This window comes from Haliaeetus leucocephalus, unplaced genomic scaffold (assembly GCF_000737465.1).
Source record: "Haliaeetus leucocephalus isolate CR32 unplaced genomic scaffold, Haliaeetus_leucocephalus-4.0 Scaffold273, whole genome shotgun sequence".
NCBI classification, from domain to species: domain Eukaryota; kingdom Metazoa; phylum Chordata; class Aves; order Accipitriformes; family Accipitridae; genus Haliaeetus; species Haliaeetus leucocephalus.
In genome coordinates this window covers 2,697,864-2,718,056 of record NW_010972709.1, presented here as the reverse complement: position 1 = coordinate 2,718,056, position 20,193 = coordinate 2,697,864, and the positions used below count along the sequence as shown (strand labels likewise).

Below are 20,193 nucleotides of genomic sequence, written 5' to 3'. Positions count from 1 at the left end.
GGCGAGCTGTGAAAAAGGAGTGATTTTCCCCTGGTAAAAAAGGACTCCTGAAAGAGCTGTTCCCTGAGGTCTTTGTTGTCTGGGGAGAAAAAAGGAATTATTTGGCTGTTTCTTCACCTAAAGCCCAGGTAGCCTTTCATGACATCCCCGAGGAATGTGTGGTAGTGACATAAAGAGAATATTTTCCCGCATGGTGAATGAGTCTCTTAGTTCAAGGTGGGGTCATCTAAGAGCAGCAGGAGGTAACCGGTGGCATTGCCATTGTGCAGCCTGTGAAAAACTCGGAGTGCTGTCACTAACTGTTGTTGCAGTGGCCTTGAGTCCTCCCAGATACCTGAGCTTCTCCGAGCTCAGCCATGCGTCTGTTCGAGTCAGCTGGGAGGCTGCGTCTCCAGCTGTGAAAGCTCACCACGTCACCTATGTTTCTAGCAGAGGGAGCAACGCTGGGGAGGTGAGTCCTCAAGGGGCTGGTGGAAGGAAAAGAAACTTGGGAGGTCAGATACTGCCTTGTTCTCCTTCAGCTGCATGGTTCGGGGAGGGCTTATCTGCTGGCAGTGTTTTAACTCTGAAATAGGCACTTTTGATGCGTTTGCCACCTATGTGTTAACCCCTCTGCAGCTGTACTCATGCTCCTCTCCAAATCATAGAATCATAGAATAGTTTGGGTTGGAAGGGACCTTTAAAAGGGACCTAGTCCAACCCCCTTGAAATGAGCAGGGACATCCTCAACTCGATCACGTTATTCAGAGCCCTGTCAAACCTGCCCTTGAATGTGTTCAGGGATGGGGCATCTACCACCTCTCTGGACAACCCGTTCCCATGTTTCACCACCCTTATCATAAAAAATTCATTCCTTGTATCTAGCCTGGATCTCCCCTCCTTTAGTTTAAAACCATTACACCTTGTCCTATCGCAACAGGCCCTACTAAAAGGTCTGTCCCCATCTTTCTTCTAAGCGCCCTTTAATTATTGAAAGGTTGCAATAAGGTCTCCCTGGAGCCTTCTCTTCTCCAGGCTGAACAACCCCAACTCATACAACTCCTCCACTGCAGGTGGAGGTTCCTGGTACTGCAACATCCACTGTCCTGAGACCTTTGTCCTCCCTCACCCAATACTTCATCAGTGTCAGATCGACGTATGATGAAGGGGACTCCTTTCCAATTACTGGCAATGTTACCACTTGTAAGTAGGGAATGGAAATGCTTTTGGTCCCAGTAACAGGTGACAAAATTGGCTTGTGTGTGTCTGAACTGGGATGTTTTGAAGACTGGTTCCAGCAGCTCATGGCCAAAAACCTTGCACAAAACCCAGATGACTGTCGCTCTTTGTGTGTGGAATATGTCCAACTGTGTTATGTTTAAAATGAGGTGGAAGGAATAAAGAAAGGAAGCAAATGAATAAAAAGCATGCTGTATCACTAACCTCTGTGTCCTTGAGAGCCCTCCTAACCTTCTCCCCTTTACAATACCAGCGTGATACATGTCCTCTCCACAAATGCAATAATCCTCCTTAATTAGGGTTTTAAAAATAATTTACCCCTCTCTGTCCTGATGGCTGTTGTCATATGGGTCTGAAGAAGTGAAAGACGGGCTGGTCTCAGACATCTGCTTGGTAGATGTTTTGCTCCCCAACCATCTGCTCCCCACCTTGGCTTTGACGAGGCGCTGTCAGTGCCCGCACTTCAGCTTATTTTCCTTCTGCATCCCTCAGTAAAGGTCCCCCCGCCACGTGCACTGAAGGTTACCGAGCTCTCTGGGAACAGCCTCCGACTGCAGTGGGAAGCTGTCGCTGCCTCCGATGTGGTTGTCTATCAGATCAAATGGAGCACAGCTGGTGGAGAGAAGCCTCAGGAGGTAAGGACCCACACACAGCTCTGGGGAGGCTGGGTTGGCTTTGTGTCTGCTTGATGGTTCTGAACTCACCTGCGAGAGTGGCGTAGGGTGGTGTAAAACTCTTCAGCTTAATGCACTCAAGCAATTAAACTGTGCAGCGTCCAGTCGAAGGAACCGATGGAGTAAGACAGGGTCTGTCCTGGGTCTGGCTCTGTTCAGTGGAGCAGTCACCTTGAGTGCTGGAAGCAGGAGGGACAGCGGGACACAGTCCTACAGGCTCTGGGAAGATTGCAGAAGTGTTCTGGAAAATCTCAAGGATGAAATTCAATAGGGACAAGCAGAAAGTATTAAGCTTAGGCAGGAATAATTAACTACAGGTATACAGGATGTAGAACAAATAGCTAAGAGGCAATTCAGTAGAAAAAGATCTGGGGTTGCAGAGAATCACCAGCCCACAATGTCAAGTTGTTGTGGAAAAGACAAGGATAATACTCAAGTATTTATAGCTAGAGGTATCGCCTCTAAGACGGGTGAAGCCACTTCTGCTTTCCTCAGTGCTGGTAAGCACTGACTACTTTTGGGATACTGCTCTTCAAGAAGGATGAGGTCCAACTGAGGAGCACACAGAGAGGAATGATGAGAGACAGAGTTGGTGCAGGAGAGGCAGGGATGGACCTGGTGACCTCTTCCATCTCAAGCCTCTATTTTCAGTAGGAGTGCAAACAGCAGTTTAAATGGTGGTTTAAATACATGAGTGTCTCACGCAGTGCTTCATGTTTGGGCTGGAATAGGGGTGTACAGGGGCTTCTGTCCCCAGCACACCTAAAAGCTGGAAACGGAGCAAAGGGATTTCACCCTCCAGGCAGGTTGACTACCTTGTGTCAGAGCACTGCATTGTGGTACCGAAGTAGCTGCTGAATATAATTGGGCAGCAATGTATGGGCATCTACTCTGCATTAATCAGGGCTGGAATTTTGCCTTTGCTTAGATATGTGCAACCCACAACAGTAGACTTTGTCCCCAAAGCCCAGCGCTAACTCATTTGTGCCTACGGGCAATCTGTGAGCCAGATGCTTGGATGGCATGAACTAGCTTGGGGATGCCTGGGAACTCGACTGACTCATTTCTTCCCCTGCTGCAGCTCTCCATCGCTGGAAATGTGGCAAGTGCTATCCTGCCAGACTTGCAGAAGAACACTGACTATAAAATATCCATCTGGGCCTATTACAAAGATGGTGCTCGAAGCGACACGGTTTCTGTTCAGCACAGGACCAGTAAGTGATCAGTGCTCGGTATCCACAGCCTAGGGATAATAAACGGGGCACAGAATGCCTCAGAACCCATCACAGACCTGCAGCTCAGATCTGGTCATCTCCAGCTCTGAAAACCCAAACCTGACTGTCTGAAAGGGGCGGGAGATATTTAGCCTTCCGTCTTAAAGTGTCCTGAATTTGCCCTGAGAAAAATAGGCTGGGCAAACACAAGCAGGCTGGTGCATCTTAGAAGGCATCTGCTACCCTTGTGTTGTGTTTCACATCATGGAATACATTGCTTTCTCCACCCTTGCTTCTGTGTAGTGTATCGATGCAAATGAATTGGCTTTCTGTAGGGTGTTCAGCTGAACGTGTCACTGTGCTGCCTAATGAATGTTTCCTGTTAGTAAAATATTGTCTGTTAAGGAGGGTGAGGATTTCTTCAGCTACGTCATTGCTGAGCTGTGCTTCATCTGAGGGCACTTACAAAAATGAGAGAGAATCCTGCAGACAGACTCTGCCTTGGAAGCATTATCTAAATCTCGCTTTGTACAGGCAGGATATGAGGTTAAAAAGTGGCACTCCCAGAGGTCCTCTTAATTAATATTGCCTGTATAATGGCTTTGTTGGCAGTGAATGGAATACAATTCATTCAACAGCAGCAGTCCTCGCCTCCTCCGCCTCTCAGCTCTCAACCTTCTTTGCAGAAATAAACTCATTTAGGCTGGTGTTGAGCTGACGAAGCTCAGAGCAAATGGCAATCTTGGAATAAGAAGCTCAGGTTTTAATAATAATGAGTAATAATTACATTTGTTTACAGAAAGCTACTTCAGGCCAGTACCTAGAAGCTGCGTACCGACAAAAAAAAAAAACTATCTAGCATTCTACAGGTATATAATGATAAAGGGACAATTAGAGCTGTTTAGAGGCTTTGGAAAATGAACGGCTATGCTTTAATCCATGAATTACAAAATGTCAGAGGAGCTCTCTCAGCCCACTGCAAATGACATGTGATGGTGCCCTTCTAGGCATATTTGAACAAGCCAGTCCCTGCTGGTGTTGGCACCCCAGTGGGACATGGAAGGCAATTTGACTTCTGCTTGTCAGCTGCTGTCCTTGTTCAGGAACAAGGATGCCTTAGGGATGTCAGAATTTGCCCTGCTGCAAGAAGAAAGCAAAGTGCTCAAAAAAAATCAGGTGTGCAGCTGGGCAGCCAAACCGGAGTCTCAGTGCCTGGGTGCTGCTGGTCGGTTTGCATGAGCAGTCAGAACAGTGCCACGCACTTCTCAGCGCCAATATTTGCATGTGCAATCAATGTCCTTGATGGGGGTTCTTTCTTTTTAGTGTTTAAAGTAAGAAGTGCCCACAGGGGAGAAATGGCACAGGAGAAGGGATGGCTGATGCTTTTCAGGAGGCAGGGCTGATCTTGGGCATGTCAGAGGACACTTGGGGATGCCAGCAAATTGAATAAAGCTTGTGCAATGGACATATGGGAAGATGTGGCACTAGGCAGGACTCTGGGAAATCCTGGGATGTGGTATACTTCAAACCTTTACTGTTTCAAGCAAAAGGTACCATCTTGTGCTGTGCAATTACAGGTGGTTAGGATGTCCAACAGGGTCTGTCTATATGTCAGAGCTGGCGAATGGTAACTCATTCACCTAGGGCATGGCAATCTCTTCTGTTATCTGGAAAACCCCAAACCCTTGGTTTGATTTTTGAGCCCTCTCCACCCTAATTTTCATTGTAAAATGAAATTCTGGGGGCTGGAACACCAATGAAAGCTATCTGGTTCTCCTCAGGATGGCAGACTTTGGGTTGCAACCCCATGAAGAGCAGTGATCAGGCTGTGCTAAACAAAACGGAAAGTACATGTTAGGGGAGGTTGAGAAACCACTCTTCTTTCATCACTGCTTTTCTCTGTTCCTCTCTTGGCAACATCCTCTTATATAGGAATAGGTCAAGTCACAAAATTTTTCTAAAAATGTCTCAGTAGACTTTGCAAGAAACACTGAAGTTTAAGGGCAGTGGCTGAAGTGAAACTCAGCAGGAAGCACTGATAACACAAGCTTCTCTCCCTGTCCTTCATCCTCCCCAGAATACATTCTGCTCTGAAGGTTAAGGGGAAAAAAATGCCAGGTCAGAGCAATGCTCTTTGCATGCTGGTTTTGTGAAATGGAACCAGGTTCTTCCCCTGGGCAGGAGATGAGAACACAAAGTTCATTTTATTCAGGACCACTAATCCCTCTCGCCCCACCTGAAACACCCAATTCAAAGCCGAATGGGTTATACTCAAGGGACCCTGCAGACACCAGTCCCTCACAGACAATGGGTCATCAGAAACATCATCCTCTTATAGAAACCAAAACCATTCATCACTGTGATGTGTCATTTGGTAGGCTTGGGATGAGGTTTCTCCTCTTCCTGGTAGGAAGAAAATTTGTTTCAAACTTATGGTTTGAGATTTATCCCCAATGTCTTTATGAACTCAACTTAAAATGGCTGAAGCTTTAGCTGGAAAAGGAACAAAAGTTGGAAGCAGTGATATGGTGCAGGCCCCTTATCTTCTTATCTAGCTTAGCACTTAGTGTTTAAGCTGTAATGGTGTAATTAAATACTCAGAGAGAGCAAGAGGGAGTAAAAATTACTTTTGGAATAAAATGTGTAGCTGGAAAAACTCAGGTCCTCAGCCTTTTTTAAAAATTATTATTATTTATTTGAATATTTAACTATTTACGGGCAGTGAGATCATTGCAACATAAATAACTGAGACGGTACCTCAATTTCATTCCCATGACCAGTGCCAGGTGGTCTGGGCATCCTTCTAGGAGGAGGGCACCCCTCCCCGCTGCTGTGCTAGTGCGGGGGGGCTGACAACCCCCTCTCTCCTTCCATCAGTCTGGTCCCTCCCTGCCATTGCCTTAATTTACACGAGCCTGAAACCCAAGCAAAAACCTGGTGCCAAAGGGAGTGCTTTAGTTGTCACAAAATGCATGGTGCGAGTGGTATTTGTTCAATTCTTAGTCTCAGCTAGAGAAAAAAAAGAAAAAGTTTAGGATTATTTTTCAGTAACCCAGATAAGCAAACCTTTCTCTGCAGACTTACAAAGAAGCAGAGCAGGAACAAAAGCGCACTGATCTATTTACCACGGATAACAAAGTTGTTACCGTGTGCTTAAACGTGGTTCTGATGTTTCTTCTTGTCTCTCTGTTATATTTAGACTGAAGTCTCATTTGGTTTAGGAGCTCTCCTTTCAGTATGTTACTATAAATTGTCAAGTGTAACAAACTCCTTATCCTTGACCAAAGGCTCTACATGACAATCATTTGTCATATTAATAAACAACATTAGTGGTACTTCAAACAGATACAAACCTTTCACGCAAGCTAGTGGGAGTGCAGAAGATGCTCTTTGGGAGAGGAAGCTCCTGGGATACGGAGGTGTTGCTGAGCAATAATCCTCGGAAGATGCTGGAAGAGGTGGCTTTTGATCCTGCTGAGAAGCAGACAGTGACGTCTCTTGTACTGAGGGGAAGTTGTTTCATCCAGGCTGAGGGAAAGGAGCTTGAACAAAATAAAACAGTCACCTGCTTGTTCTGAAGGACAAGGATATTGGGGTCTCTCTCTCTCTCTGCCACGGTGTTTCCAGGATTGAGTGATGTGAATGAGGGTTGCAGTACATGTTAGCAGTCCACGGTGACACAGGGGCTTTCCCCACAGCAAAAGGGCTGTGACATGACTTGGGAACCTGGATGCAAGGGCAGCCCTTTAAGGTATTTTTTATATATAACTGAATTTCAGCAGTATAACAAGTTATTGAAGCTGTCAGTTGAAATATGCTGTCACCATAAATGGTTAGCTATTGCTCACCATCCTTGCTCAGCTTAGCTCAAATCCTACCCAGGAGTTTAAAGTGAAGTTGCATTGTGTCCCAGGCTCAGTGAAGAAATAGTTATGTGTTAAGCCACCATATCCCAGGTGTGTTTCTGAATCTCAATTTTTTGCTAACATGGGCTTTTCCAGGCAGAGGGACAAATGGACCAGGCTGCAATAGGACAGCCCATGTAGTCTGTTGGTCCATCAGAAGAAGAACCACAGAGGTGGGGCCATGAAAGGAGTCCCACAGCTTAGGCAAGATGAGACAAAAATTAGTAAATATGGACCCGGGAAGGTCTTCCCAAATTTGGCAATCTTACCCCTCCCCATCCTCCCCGTCTGCTCAGAAAGTGTCTCTTGGAAGTTTTTGCCACCGGGGCAGAGCACGCGAGCGTGTCTCATCCTCTTCTGTGCAAAGAGCTAGAGAGCAGTTTGGACGGGAACTGCTGCTGAAGCTGGGCTGAGCTACCCTGGCTGACTTTGCACTGAAGTGGATTACAAAGTGCTTATGTGCCCTGTTGCTCTAGCTAAGCTGTGCCAGCAGCATCTCCAGCCTGGGGCTGATAAATGTCTTCAAGTTCTTTATCCAGCTCCTCAATGAGCTCTGCCTAACAAAGCATACATTGCAAATAAAAAGGATTGAAATGTGGGGAAGAAGCTTCAACCCATGGCAGCAAGGGAAAAAACATGACCTATATAATCACTGCAGATGAGTATTTTGATGAAGTGGACTCCAGGGTTTTACTTTTATTTGAAGATGTGCCTGTGATGCTGGTTAGACCCCAGAGCAAGCAGGCTGGGATTCCTCCTACGGAGGAGCAGAGAGGTTCAAGAGTTAGTCAAAGACACAGGTGGTGTCCTCTGTGTCAGAGATGCTTCTCTCCTCCTGGGCAGCATCACGAGGTGACCTTTCTCCTGGCTGTCAGATCCATGCCATCAAATTCTGCCAGGCCTGGGGGCTTTCCAGAATAAAACCAACTCAGAAGACTTTCCCTAACTTTCCCTTTAAAGTTCACTTAAGCAGAGCCTCCACTTACCTCAGCTGAAGGAAATAGCCAGTGCAGCCAGCAAAGATGCAGACGTATAGCACAGCACTAATAATAGTGCTGCTGAAGTGACTTTACCTCCCACACTTGTTTTCTTCTCCGCTTTACCTTGCGGTGATGCACAGCAACAGCCTCCAGCCTGATTCAGCTGCTAGCAATCTTGGTTCAGCTTCAGTAAAGGTAAGCTCATTTTATACAGAAAAGGGAAGGAGGATCAATGAAGATGCAAATGATCTTCATTTAACCTGTGCTCTAAGGTCACCCTAGACTTTGCTGGGTGGGCAGAAGAGCCTTACAGGTAAAACCGCAGAATAGAAATCTCATAGCCTGGGTGTGTGTCCTTGACTGTCTTTAGGGCTCACCCATCATTTTTAGTCCCTTCTGAATAAAATGCTTCCTTTGCTCTGTGCAACGCTTCTGTGTCTTCACACCAGCATGGGTTCAAGGCCAGACACATACACTTACGCTGAGAAAGACACTGCTTGGAAATAAGCTCCAGGAGCAGATGACCCCACACTGTCGAGCCCCTTGTTTGAACAGCAGATGTATTTAGCCCCCTCTGCTTTTCTCTTAAAGACTCTCAACCCCTGCTTGGAGAAATCACTCCAGCATAACAGCCTCCGTTGCTAGGTCCAGTTTGATACATAGCAGGACCCCAGGGAAAGAAATGCATTTACATAATTAAGAATTGCTCAGCTTCGGTCTCTGGCAAACCCTTTTCTGGCTGACCGCGGCTCAGCCCATCACCTGTTTGGGATACAGCCATACATCGTGGTGCAGGGCCAGAAAAGGGAGAGTAACTCAGGCACCGTACGTGATCCCCTCCTCGAGGCTGCGGGTGTTGGTGTGAGAAGCGCTAGACAAAACTGTTGCGTGCTGGCTGCTCTGGGTTTTTTAGAATATTTTTAAAAGAGAAAGAAAAAGCTGGAAAATACTAGAAATTATGATGGATCAACTTTGATTAGTGATCGAGGTTTAATTGGCAATAAAGATGTCATCCAGTGTGTCTCCAGATCCTTGATGAAATTCAATTGCAGTTTGGGTCTTTATGAAGGGAATCCTTTGGTGTTTGTCCATGACGTATACAAAGGATCTCTTTTCCTTGTGCTTCCAGGACTCTTCCCCCCTTCCAAGATTTTTTCCCATGTCCTAAGCTTCGACTTGCTGAATGCTTGAGTTGCACTGTGTTGTACTTGGGCAATCCTCATCCCTCTAGAATCTGTTTTCTCTCTTGCCCGGTCCCCAAGGTGACTGCCTCTGCTCTGAGAGTTGGTTAACAGCACAGCAGAGCACTGAAACATTCAGAAATGGGCTTGGAAGCAGGTGCTGCTGGTCCTGTTTATAGACATTACTGCCTGCCTTTTATGCTGTTCACCTTTAATCCCTGCTGCAGATTCCCGGAGCCCACCCACCAACCTCTTCATTGACTCCGAGACCCCCACCAGCCTCCAGCTCCACTGGACCCCCCCCGATGGCCGCGTACAGCACTACAAAATCACTTACAACCCTGTTTCTGATGCCGATGCTCAGCAAACAGTAAGTCTCTAGCTCCTTTGTACATGACAGGCACTGGACCAGAGGCACATGGGGACAATTTCATGCCCAGGGGAACTCTGCTCACTCCAGTGGGGTTTACCATAAGGATAGCTGGTTCGCAGGAGTATAAAAATAAATCTCTTCCTGTGACTTGCTCGTGTGTTGCTTCGTGAAGAGGACCTCCAGGCTTCTTTGCACTTAAGATATTTGTGTCCATCAAAGCTGCTAATAATGCAGCTTTCTCCCCTCCCTGAACTGAGGTGGGGCATTTTCGGAGGCAGAGCGGTTGAGGCTAAACCTACTGCCCCTCTGACTTAGGGAGGTTAAATATTAACCTTCTAAAACCCAGATTTTCTACCCAAACCCAGACTGGTTACCATGTTACAAGGCACTTCTGACCAATTTGCATGGGGAATATTGGGGTCTTTACACAAGGAAATACTCTTCTGTTGGACATGACCGGTGTGATGGCAAAGCATACCCAGGCTTCCTCGGCTTGCTTCCACCGTCGCCTGAACTAAGCAGAGGTGCTGCCCTGAGCCCCGCTGTCCCAGGACTCCCCACTAGAACCCCTAAATGTAACTCTGGGGTGTGAGCAAGAGCTAGAATGGGAAGCCTGCCCAAATGTTAGGCTCTTTTTCCACCCCACTGTAGATCATGGCTTCTGGCAAAAGCAACAGCGTGACCCTGCAGTCGCTGCTGCCTGATCGAGCCTACAAGGTGATTCTTTCTGCCATCCACTACACGGGAGAGAGCGAGAGCACGTCCACGACAGGCCGGACGGGTAAGTGTATCAGTCAGCACGTGCATGTTCTTCAGAACTTTCCATCCATCAGTCTCGAGGCAATCTCTACCAGGGCAGCAATGTCCTTGCTTGCACTGGGCTGCGGGCCAGGGCAGGGTTTTGCTCAGCAGGGCAGACTACCAGCCTTGAAAAGGGAAAATTCTGCCTCAACTTCTGCACTCCTCCCCTGTATTATTTGCAATTTCAGGATGACCGGGAAGGGCTGGTGACCACCCGGGTCTCGAGCCAGGCATCTCCGTCCTGAATAACAGAGCTCACGTGTGCGTTGCTTTCTCTTTCAGCTCCTGTGTTGTCTAAATTCCCTTCGGTACGAGGATTCGTTCCATCTAAACCAGAGGGTAAATCACCTCCTATAAAGTCTTGCTTTGGGTTTTTTTCCGTAACAAATAGCACCGTGTGGGCTCTGCAGGGCAGGCAGGACTGAGTATGTCATTTCTTGACAGATGCCCCTGGGGACTGTCCAAGGACAGCCAGAAACCACATAACTTCTTAATATCAGACTCACTTAGTAAAATGACTGATAGTGTTTTTGGAGGATTTCCGCACAACTTGACCAAAATGGAGCAAAAGGAATGTTGACATGTTTTAAATTAAAGTTCCCTCTGAAGTCCCTTATTAAATTTAATGAGCATATGTTCTCATATGCTGATATAAAGCAAACTATTAAATGGATTAGGAAGAAATGTTGAATTAACAGGGTTATAAAAAGTGGTTAAGAAGCAAATATTAGACTACAGATATTATGGCAGTAATGCCTTTTCCTGTCTATTTGAAATTATTCTAAACAAAACTTCAGTTTTAAAATATATTGGGGAAAGCCACAAAGGAAGAATGAAGCAGATTAGATAAGAAAATTTTTGTTTGTACCCAGCAATGAGCATATCAGACTAAGTTTTCAAATGGCTTATTGAGGAAACCTATAGGTGTTCAGACGACAGTGGAAAAGTCCTGTGAACTTTCAAGCAGAAAACAATCCTCCCAAAAGGCTGATGAGTCACCTTGTAGAATTTAATATAGCTGTTTGGCTATGATAGCTGAAAAGACAACAGGACAAATATTAAATTCTGTATATTTTATAAAGTAACATTTTTTAAGAAGTGGAGATAATATGCAATAATGCTAGCAAAACTGTTTGATGTGCAGTAAAAGACTCAAATATCAATATGTTACCAAATTATTGGGAAAAGTGGTCTGATGTTGCAGGAGTGAATGTTTATTGTATAGCGAATGACTGCATTTGCCTGGGACCTGGGGAGAAAATCAAAAACCAAAGAGAACAACAAGACAGCAGGAATCCTAGGCTGGAAAGTCTAGAGAAAAAATCTTCAAAACAGAAGTGCATACTGCCAGTGTCAAGGATCCTTACCCTGACTCTAATATGCTTTGCCTAAGCTGAGCATTGCCAGATCAAAGAGCTGTGAGCAATCCAAGTGCCTTCAGCCTGGGAAGGAGGTGAGGATTGCCAGGGATGACAGCAAGAGGGACCCTGGGGTCTGGGCAAGGGTCAGAAGGAGCTCCCTGACTCCCAAACAAGAAAGTCAGATACCTGGTAAATGGGCAAGTTTATAGCCCGCTTATATAACTTTGGGGGGATTTCTTTTTGTTTTGTTTTTTCTTCATCATGCTTCAATTCTGAGAAATGCCTTTGGAAAGCTGGTTGGATTCTGGGAGGGGAAGGGAGAGAGCAGTGTATAGCTTGTAGACATAAGTCAGATCATCCTGGGTGTATGACATTGCTCCACAACCAGGGGCTGGTCAAGTTCAAAGAGATGGTTTTGAGGCTCAAGTTTCAGTAACTGATTTCTTCACTGATTTCCATAGATGCCTTCAATAGTTTTATACCCAATTCTACAGAAATTATAGTATGTACACATAAAACTACGCATCAGGTTGAATAATGGAGGTCAAGGCAACTTGTAGGTCTTTGTGGCTTAACTCCTGGCTTCAGCAGTCCCATGACCATCAGAGTACTAGGTTTGGGTGCCCTTTCTTTGATGTATGTCTTGATCATGAAGAATGGCATTGAATCTCCTATAGACTTAGGAATCTCGGGTGCCTTGAGGAGGGTAAGTCACCCCCTTTAAATTTTTTACACATTTTACAAAAGTTACGTATGGAAAATTGGAAGCCCTGCTTTTCTGATGAGGTATGAAATGGCATTGATGCAAGAATAGCAATAGCAATGCTATAACGAAGCCTCAGTATAATGATCTGCTAGATTCGATTATACTGATGACCTAGAAAACCATTTGTGAAATAGCCCTTCTTGTCAAGTGTCCTTGATTTTCAGGGACATTTCTCATTTTGCGTCAAGCATTCCCTTTGTCCCAGCTCCATCTGGCATCCATGGCCTGGGATTTACATGGCAGCAGATAATTGAAAGTAGCATTCATGCTCTGTTTTCTAAAACACCCTCTTACCTGAGCCTTATAAATGGAAAGTGCTCATAACCATGGTGCCTCATGTTCAGCTTCACATCCCAGTCTTTTCTCCTCTGGTTTTGCTTTCTGTCCTTTGGCATCTTAGAGGATTCATCAAGGGAATTTCTGAAAGGCAAACTGCAAAACTTTGCCAAAACTCTTTGTGTTTCCCTGAAGAGTTCAAAAGCCAAACTCTCAGGCTGAGATAATTTTTTTTTTTTTTTTTTTCCGCTGTGTGTATTTCGAGTTTCAGGTACAAATTTGGAACTGCAGATATCTTTACCTTACAACACCATTAAGGTGCATGTTGCAGTAAAAGCACTGTTAAAAAAAAAAAAAGTGTTTTGATGTCTGTTTTTAAAGAGAAACTTGCAGAACATGATGCTCCCTTGTATTTCATATTGTAAGGTGCCAGGTGAGTTAGTCAAAAGAAAGCGATCATGAAGATGTTTGATGATGAAAGACAGTATTTTTATTTTTGTGATGGGCAAGCCAAGGAATGACCTTTATGTCTGCATAAGCATAAATTCTCTCTTTCTCTCTCTCTCTCCATATATATATAAACAAGGCTAAAGACCAGGCTCTGAATTAAGCTCTAGAATATTCTGTTTCACTGTTTTTCCATTGCTATACCTAGAGGAACTGTATTTACTTTGCTTCCATAATCCCCTACCGTCTTTTTTTCCCTAACAGTTTTTCCCTTTTCTTTTCTTCTCACAGCCTGCCCCACCATCAGCTCTACCAAAGGCTCCGTACGAGGTACAGTAACATATCAACCCCAGTGGTGCTGGGCTGTGAATGTGAAAGCACTACCTGGTGTAGGCTTTTGAGAAATATGCAAGAGCTGAGCAGGGGGAAAATGGTTTCCCTGTCCTAAGGGAAAGGGGAGAAGTCTGAGAACCAAAATAGGAAAATTTCCTTTATCGGGTAGAAGAGTATTCTGCACTAACGGAATTGCTATGCCCTGCTGTTCTGCCAGCTCCTGCTCTCAGCTGTTAGTGCTTAATGCCAGGATTTTCACTGGCCTTAAGGAAGCTAGGCTTCAAACGACTGTTGAATTTCAAGAGGATTTCGATTCCTAACTCATATAGGCTCCTTAAGAAAAACTCAGTCCATCACCAAGATCACCTTTGCATCCTCTAGAGGACCTACAGATACCCAGAGGGCTCTCTGCAGTCAGGTTGTACAGACCTTGCTAGGGTAGCAAGTTCTCATTTCTCCTGTCTATGCCATAACCCCTCTTCATGCTGTTGGGGTTGCTGTATGTATTTGTTACTTAGAAAGAAATTAGTCCTGGTTATAAAGTGATATCACCTTCTTCCCGAAGAGCTTCGTGATATGGGTGGGACTGAGAAATACTCCATATCGGAGATAAATGGCTCTCAAGTAGGTAATTTCTTTTGGCAAACTCCCTAGTACTGTTGAAAAATGAAAAAAAAAAAAAAAGCACCCTGGACCAATACCCAGGCAAAATAAAAAATCAAGCCAAGAAACTGCAAAAGATTGTGAACGGTGAAGGGGTGAGGGAATCCAGACTGAAAGCACCGTGTTGTAATGAAGTTGTAGCCTTTCCATTTGCTAAAGAACGAGCTATCTCCTTCATCCCAGCCTGCTGCAAACTCAGATAAACTAAAAAAAGAATCCCAACTGCAAGATCTTGTCTTACTGAACAGAAAACTGAAATGAGAAAATGACTCGGAGCTTTAACGATGAGCTGGGAGAGTGAGATGAAGCTGCACGAGCCAGGGAGGCGATGTCAGAGATGTCAAGGGAGAATCTCTGTAGACCGCATAAGGCAGGTCACCCCTGGGTGTCTTGTGAAAATAGAGAGAGATGGAAATGCTCGTATTTCAAAGTTGTTTCCTAATTTTTCTGACTCTTACATGTAAGTCATTTCAGAGCAGAAATAATTCTCTCTCCCTACTAGCAATTACTGGACTGATTCCATGTCTTTTGAAGATAATATTTTTGCATCTAGTTGAAAAGGAGAAATTGTTGGAGTAACTTCTTTCTCATATGTTTTTCATTCTGAAGATTTGAAAACACAGTTGTGAAAGTCTCCATCCTTAGTCTACTCTTCTCCAAGTGGAGGAGATTACAGCAAATGTGTACAGAGGGTACAGACACAAACTATTTTCCTTGGCTGCCACTTATGAAGTACACTCCAGGTTTCTTGTGAGGTTGCGCAGCCTTGTTGGTGTCCAGGTTTCTATGGGATTTTCTCCTATTGCCTTCTCCATGCTAGCTAGAGGCTAATTCTACCTGCTCTTCAATCACACTTCTTTTGTGCTCTTTTCTAATCACTTATTTTTCTGTTTGTCTTTGTTCCAGGATTTGATATGATGGAAGTTTTTGGCTTGGTAGAGAAGGAATACGCCTCCATTAAAGGCGTAGCTATGGAGCCATTCATATTCAGCGGTTCCCGTACCTTCACCCTGTTCAGAGACACTCAGCTCACCCTGAGGACCAGGTGGGAGTGGAGCTGTGACCGGTGTCGTCATCATCATCAGTCTCACGCATACATGTTAGCTATGCTCACAGCAAAGGAAGATCACTGATTTGTGGATGAATGATGCAGCCCCACTGGAAACTTCAAAATGAAATGATAAAGATGATGAGCTAAATCAAACCATAGGTAGACTGAAAAGAATGCCAGAGTATTTTTCCTTACTATATTAAGAAATTAACCTCTGACTTTCCTCAAGATGAGTAGGGAATATGTCAGGCAGAAGTTAAGGGACGCGATAGGGGTATTCATTATATTTTTTGTGTGGCCAAACATTTTCACAGTGAGGTTTTTCCTTTTTACAAAATCACTTTTTCCAGCAGTGTTAGTTGCTGTGATGGACATAAGGATCATGTCATGTCTGGACACTTCACCATTCTTTAGGCATTCTGTCCACAACCACGTACGCTTTGGCGATGGCAGTTTGAGGTCACATTTTTGTCTTCAATCCCTTCTCCCAGCATCTCTGGTTTGGAGACAGATTTTTGCTTTAGAAAATATTTGTCTCATAGTTGCTCTCTGCAGCCTGGTCTTTATTGATGAGAGGGAATAACCACTGACTGGGTTGTGACTTGACCCTGTTTCGTTGCGTAGGAGGCTTCTCTGCAGGGTCCCAACATGCCAGGCAGCTCCCGTCACCTCACTCATTTTTTGCAACTATAAATCAGGAATGATCTGACTCCTGACATTCAGTGTTACTTTGTTTAAAGCCTAATTACTGAGGCACTGGCTCAGTTTAATCTTAGTTAAAGAAGGAAAGCTTCTTAGAGTAAACAGAGTGGGGGAGATCCAGAGAACTCTTTGGTCTAAATACTCAGAAAATTATGGGCAAATCCTTTTGTTCAGCTGATACATATGCCTTTCCAAGGACATTACTCCTTCAGAAACAGAGAGAGAAATAAGAACCTGGCATTATTTATGAATCAGTCCTGAAAAGATGCTTGATGAGTTGTGTATATGCCCATGCAAATGTGTCCTGTTTCAGATTACAGGCATAACCAATTTGACCTTCCTCGTTGCCTTGTATCCTCTCGCTGCTGCTCCTGCCCACTCTGCTCCGATGGGTTTGGCAGCGGCTGCAGAGGGAGCTGGGTCATGCCAGCAGATGCTGACAGGCATCGCTGCATGGTCCTGAGTTCCAGCACTGAGCCCACATTTTGCAGCTGGGACGCGGGGACCCGTAGGGTGCTTTCTGCTTGTCCCTGAAGGGCACTTACACTGATTTCTGCCAAGGCTTAAAGATTTACCCCGTGATACACGACAACCATTCCTCCTTCTTAAGCAGGAGACCTGGGGGAGTGTTTTGGAGGCTGGCAGGGATGTTTTGTAAGCTACTGCTGGGCTCTCTTTTGAAAAGCATTAAGGCTGCGCTCGCTGTGTCTTGGCATTCCCCGAGGCAGCTCTGGCAGTGATGGACTGACATCGACTGCTCCACCTGGATATGCCCCCCGGCGCGAAGCGAAGGCCCTTGAGCGCTCATCGCTCAGCACAGGCTTCAACAGCCTGAGAGGGATGCACAAAATAGGGGCCAGGCTCTCTCCTGCCATATCGTCTTCAGCTCCTGGGGGGGGTGCTTTTCCAGGCCACCCTGTCCAAGAAACACAACAGATGAGTCCCGTCTGTAGGATGTTGTCTTCTGGCTCTCACTGCTTGAAGCCACTGATGCTTGCTGGGCTTGTCTCGTTCCAGCGATGTCCACCTCTTTGCAATCCCACCCGAGCACACCATCAGCATCCTCCTGCGCCTCCTGCCCGAGACCCCCAAGGAGCCCTTCGCTGTGTGGCAAATAACAGATGAGGACTTCCAGCCCCTTCTCGGTGTTAACCTTGACCGTAAGGTTTCTTGTTGAATACATTAAATTCAGGTATTTGCATACATTTCTGCGAGCAGCAGAACTCATTCGGGCATTCGCTTGGAAAGTTTTAATGTTTTTGTGGTACGGCAGCAGTTTTTTGGGAAGCTTTGTTGTTGCTGCCAGCCTTACATTTTAAATACTGCCTAGTGCAAGTAAGAGACAGATTTTCGTTTTTATTCTACTTGTAACATATTCTTTTTCTTTTCCATTGTTTTGAAGAATTTCATTATAACACCTGAAGTCTCTCACCATGTTTAAGCCTATTTATTTACTATTGTTCATACGTGGATGAAATCAATTTCTCTTTTAATTCTAAGCTGTCATTTGTCCTATTTTCCCTGTAGCCAGTAAGAAATCCTTGACCTATTTCAATCATGACTACAAGGCTGATTTACAGGAAGTCTCCTTTGACCAGCAGGAAGTGAAGAAGATATTCTATGGGAGCTTCCATAAGGTCCTTATCAAGAGAGGGAGAAATGTGGCTTACAATCTCACTCCAGTCTGGGAGTATTATGCCATCAATGTGTATTGTTCAAAGTGAGGAGTGATTATACAAAGGCTTTGCATCTGAGTTGCTGGGGAACTGGCAAACCTATTTGATATGTTGTAGTTTATAATTGTAAAGAATTGAGGTTCACCCTGTGTTCAAAATATGGTTTCCATATATTGATTGCTTCCCTTTCTCCCCAGGAACTCCAAAACTGAGGGGGGGGTTAGGTCTTAATAATCAGGAAAAATTGAAAAATCAATCATTTTTTTAGAATTTGGGATTTTGGTGACCATTTAGTGCTGGAAGGAAGGGGAAAAAAAAATCCAGCCTTGTGCAAAAATCATTTTATCACTCATAACAGGGGGCTTTTTTGGCCATCTATGTCCTCAGAGCAAAGGTATTCCACTAAAATGAGCAACAAGCACTTTCTATCAGTATCTGTAGGCAGTTTCATTATTCAGCTAGTTCTGAAAACTGAATTATTTAATACTGCAGCTCCAGAAAGGCTTCTCCCAAGGAGGGGTGAGGGGACCATCAGGGAAAAGTGCAGTGTTGCACAGCAGACACAACACATACTGAAACTTATTCCTGAGCCCCCTTGATCCATTTGCTCATTAAAAACCACACCACCAGTAACAGCAGCAGTCTGGGAATTGGGCAGAAGGCATTACTGTCTTTAAAAAGACTCCTTCATCTTATCGTGGAGCTCCAACCCGCCTCTTTCCACCTGCTGCCCAGGTGCACGTGGCCGTGAGCCACTTCAAGATCCGACTCTATCTGGACTGTAAGAAAATAGCGGAGAAACCTATCAACACCGTTGGCAGCATCTCCACCGCCGGCTTCATCATGCTGGGAAAAGTGACAAGGACCAGAGGCCCCAGGAGCGGGTCTGCGTCGGTGAGTCCCCAGCGGTGCGTGCTGTCGGAGAGCGGCGGGGCTTCGATTTTGGAGCTGGCGAGGGTGGGCAGATGGAGAGGAGTGCCGTCTCGCATCATTCTCGCTCCGAATGCCTCCAAACGCTGCTGTGACGCACGACCGTGTCCTGATCCCGCTGATCTCTGCGATTTTAATGAGCTTTCCTAGCGCGGTGTTTCTCCCCCTCGCCTCCTACCTCTGTTTGAGGTCTGTGATCAGAGGCAGCAGCACAAACGTGTCCCGGAGGTGCGTTCGGCTGGCTGCATCGTCTGGGGACCGGGGAAGCACAGATCCTGCACTAAAATGCTGAAGCAGACAGGAGGGTTTGCGAATTGCTTCTGCAAGGGAAGATTGTGCACGTCAGCCCCCGCTGAGTGATATCGGGAAATGCCGGTGACTGAAGGCAACAGGGCTGGATGTGCCTCAGTCTCCAGCATGTTTGGGCTTGCCTATCTGCATGCAAATGATAGGAAAACAATCATCAGTATATAAGCTCTTTGTCAGCTGCTACTTGAAAAAAACACAACCCAAACACTCAGTGCCAGCCAGCTGGTATATCCTTATGGCATTGCACAGCACTGCAAAGAGCCCGCTCCCTAGAAGAGGAAAGAATAAGGGGAAGTGTGGACTCGGTGTCATTCCCTGTGACAGCCCAGTGCCTGGTCCGAAGGGCAAAAACACCCATGTATGCCATTGCCTGGCAGTCTGTTGCCATGCTTACTCCACAAAACAGGACTGTTAAATACATGCAGAATAAGGGGCAATTTCATCACTCGCTATGTGCTAGTGGGACTGTGGAAAATCATTCATGACCCATGTGAAGCTTTTACTCCTTGGCTCTGCTTTTAGATGTAGAAGTCCAGGGGAAAACAGCACATCAGTTGATTTACAACTTCCCTTGCCCCAAAGCAGCACAGTAAAACCAGTTTGTCTCGTATGCCTCCCCAACTGCAAAGAGAGAAGCAGATGTCTGGGATATACCAGGAAAAAAGTGGACACTGGGATTGCCTGTAAGATATGGGGTCAGTTGTATAACAAACCAGGGGACAGTGGTATTCAAGCAGTATTTACTTATTTCCTAAATAAATTCTGTGCCAATTTGACTACAAGCCTGTGGCTGACAAGCAGGAATCTGTGCTCTCCTTGTCCCTCCCAAATTCTCCCTGCTAGCAGCTTAGCTAGACAGCTCTAGCTAAGTAATGAACAGCTTCATGCCATCCCTATTCCCATTGCCTTTCAAGCTCAGCAAAGTTTCATGTCTTCCACGGCTCTGCTGCCCTTGAGAAGACAGAGTGTCTCATTACTGGTTATTGTGGAACCTTATTTAATTTAAGATATCTTTAAATGCCGCTTGATCTACAGGACTTATCTATATCTGTGTGCTGCATGTCACACTCCCTGGGCTGTACACCTTGCTTGTTGTTAAATGCATGGAATGGAAGAAAAAAAAAGATGAGAAATGGTGTCAAGGGAAGAAAAAAAAATCTCTGCCTCATTATTTAGGTTTGGCTTCGTGCAGTGTGTGCTCCTTTGTTAATCAGAACGGGAAGACATGGCAGTTGTGAAGGATGTGATGAGAGAGACAGGTTGGGCTTTCCTGGGAGGGGATCACCTCTGTCCTGGGAAATGCTGCTGCCACTCTTATCTCCATGCCCCTAAG

The 20,193-nt window shown here is 45.4% G+C and overlaps 1 protein-coding gene across 1 annotated transcript in view; it reads left to right on the top strand.

Moving 5' to 3' along the window:
- Nucleotides 1-20,193, top strand: part of COL20A1 (collagen, type XX, alpha 1) — a 48,563-nt gene that overhangs the window by 14,905 nt on the left and 13,465 nt on the right. The window contains exons 14-25 of the mRNA XM_010569513.1: nucleotides 312-451; nucleotides 1,053-1,182; nucleotides 1,711-1,853; nucleotides 2,974-3,106; nucleotides 9,400-9,542; nucleotides 10,197-10,326; nucleotides 10,629-10,685; nucleotides 13,488-13,526; nucleotides 15,099-15,237; nucleotides 16,963-17,105; nucleotides 17,473-17,582; nucleotides 18,357-18,515. Of these exons, the coding sequence (XP_010567815.1) occupies nucleotides 312-451; nucleotides 1,053-1,182; nucleotides 1,711-1,853; nucleotides 2,974-3,106; nucleotides 9,400-9,542; nucleotides 10,197-10,326; nucleotides 10,629-10,685; nucleotides 13,488-13,526; nucleotides 15,099-15,237; nucleotides 16,963-17,105; nucleotides 17,473-17,582; nucleotides 18,357-18,515 (1,466 nt within the window). The remainder of the gene's footprint in view (nucleotides 1-311; nucleotides 452-1,052; nucleotides 1,183-1,710; nucleotides 1,854-2,973; nucleotides 3,107-9,399; nucleotides 9,543-10,196; nucleotides 10,327-10,628; nucleotides 10,686-13,487; nucleotides 13,527-15,098; nucleotides 15,238-16,962; nucleotides 17,106-17,472; nucleotides 17,583-18,356; nucleotides 18,516-20,193) is intronic.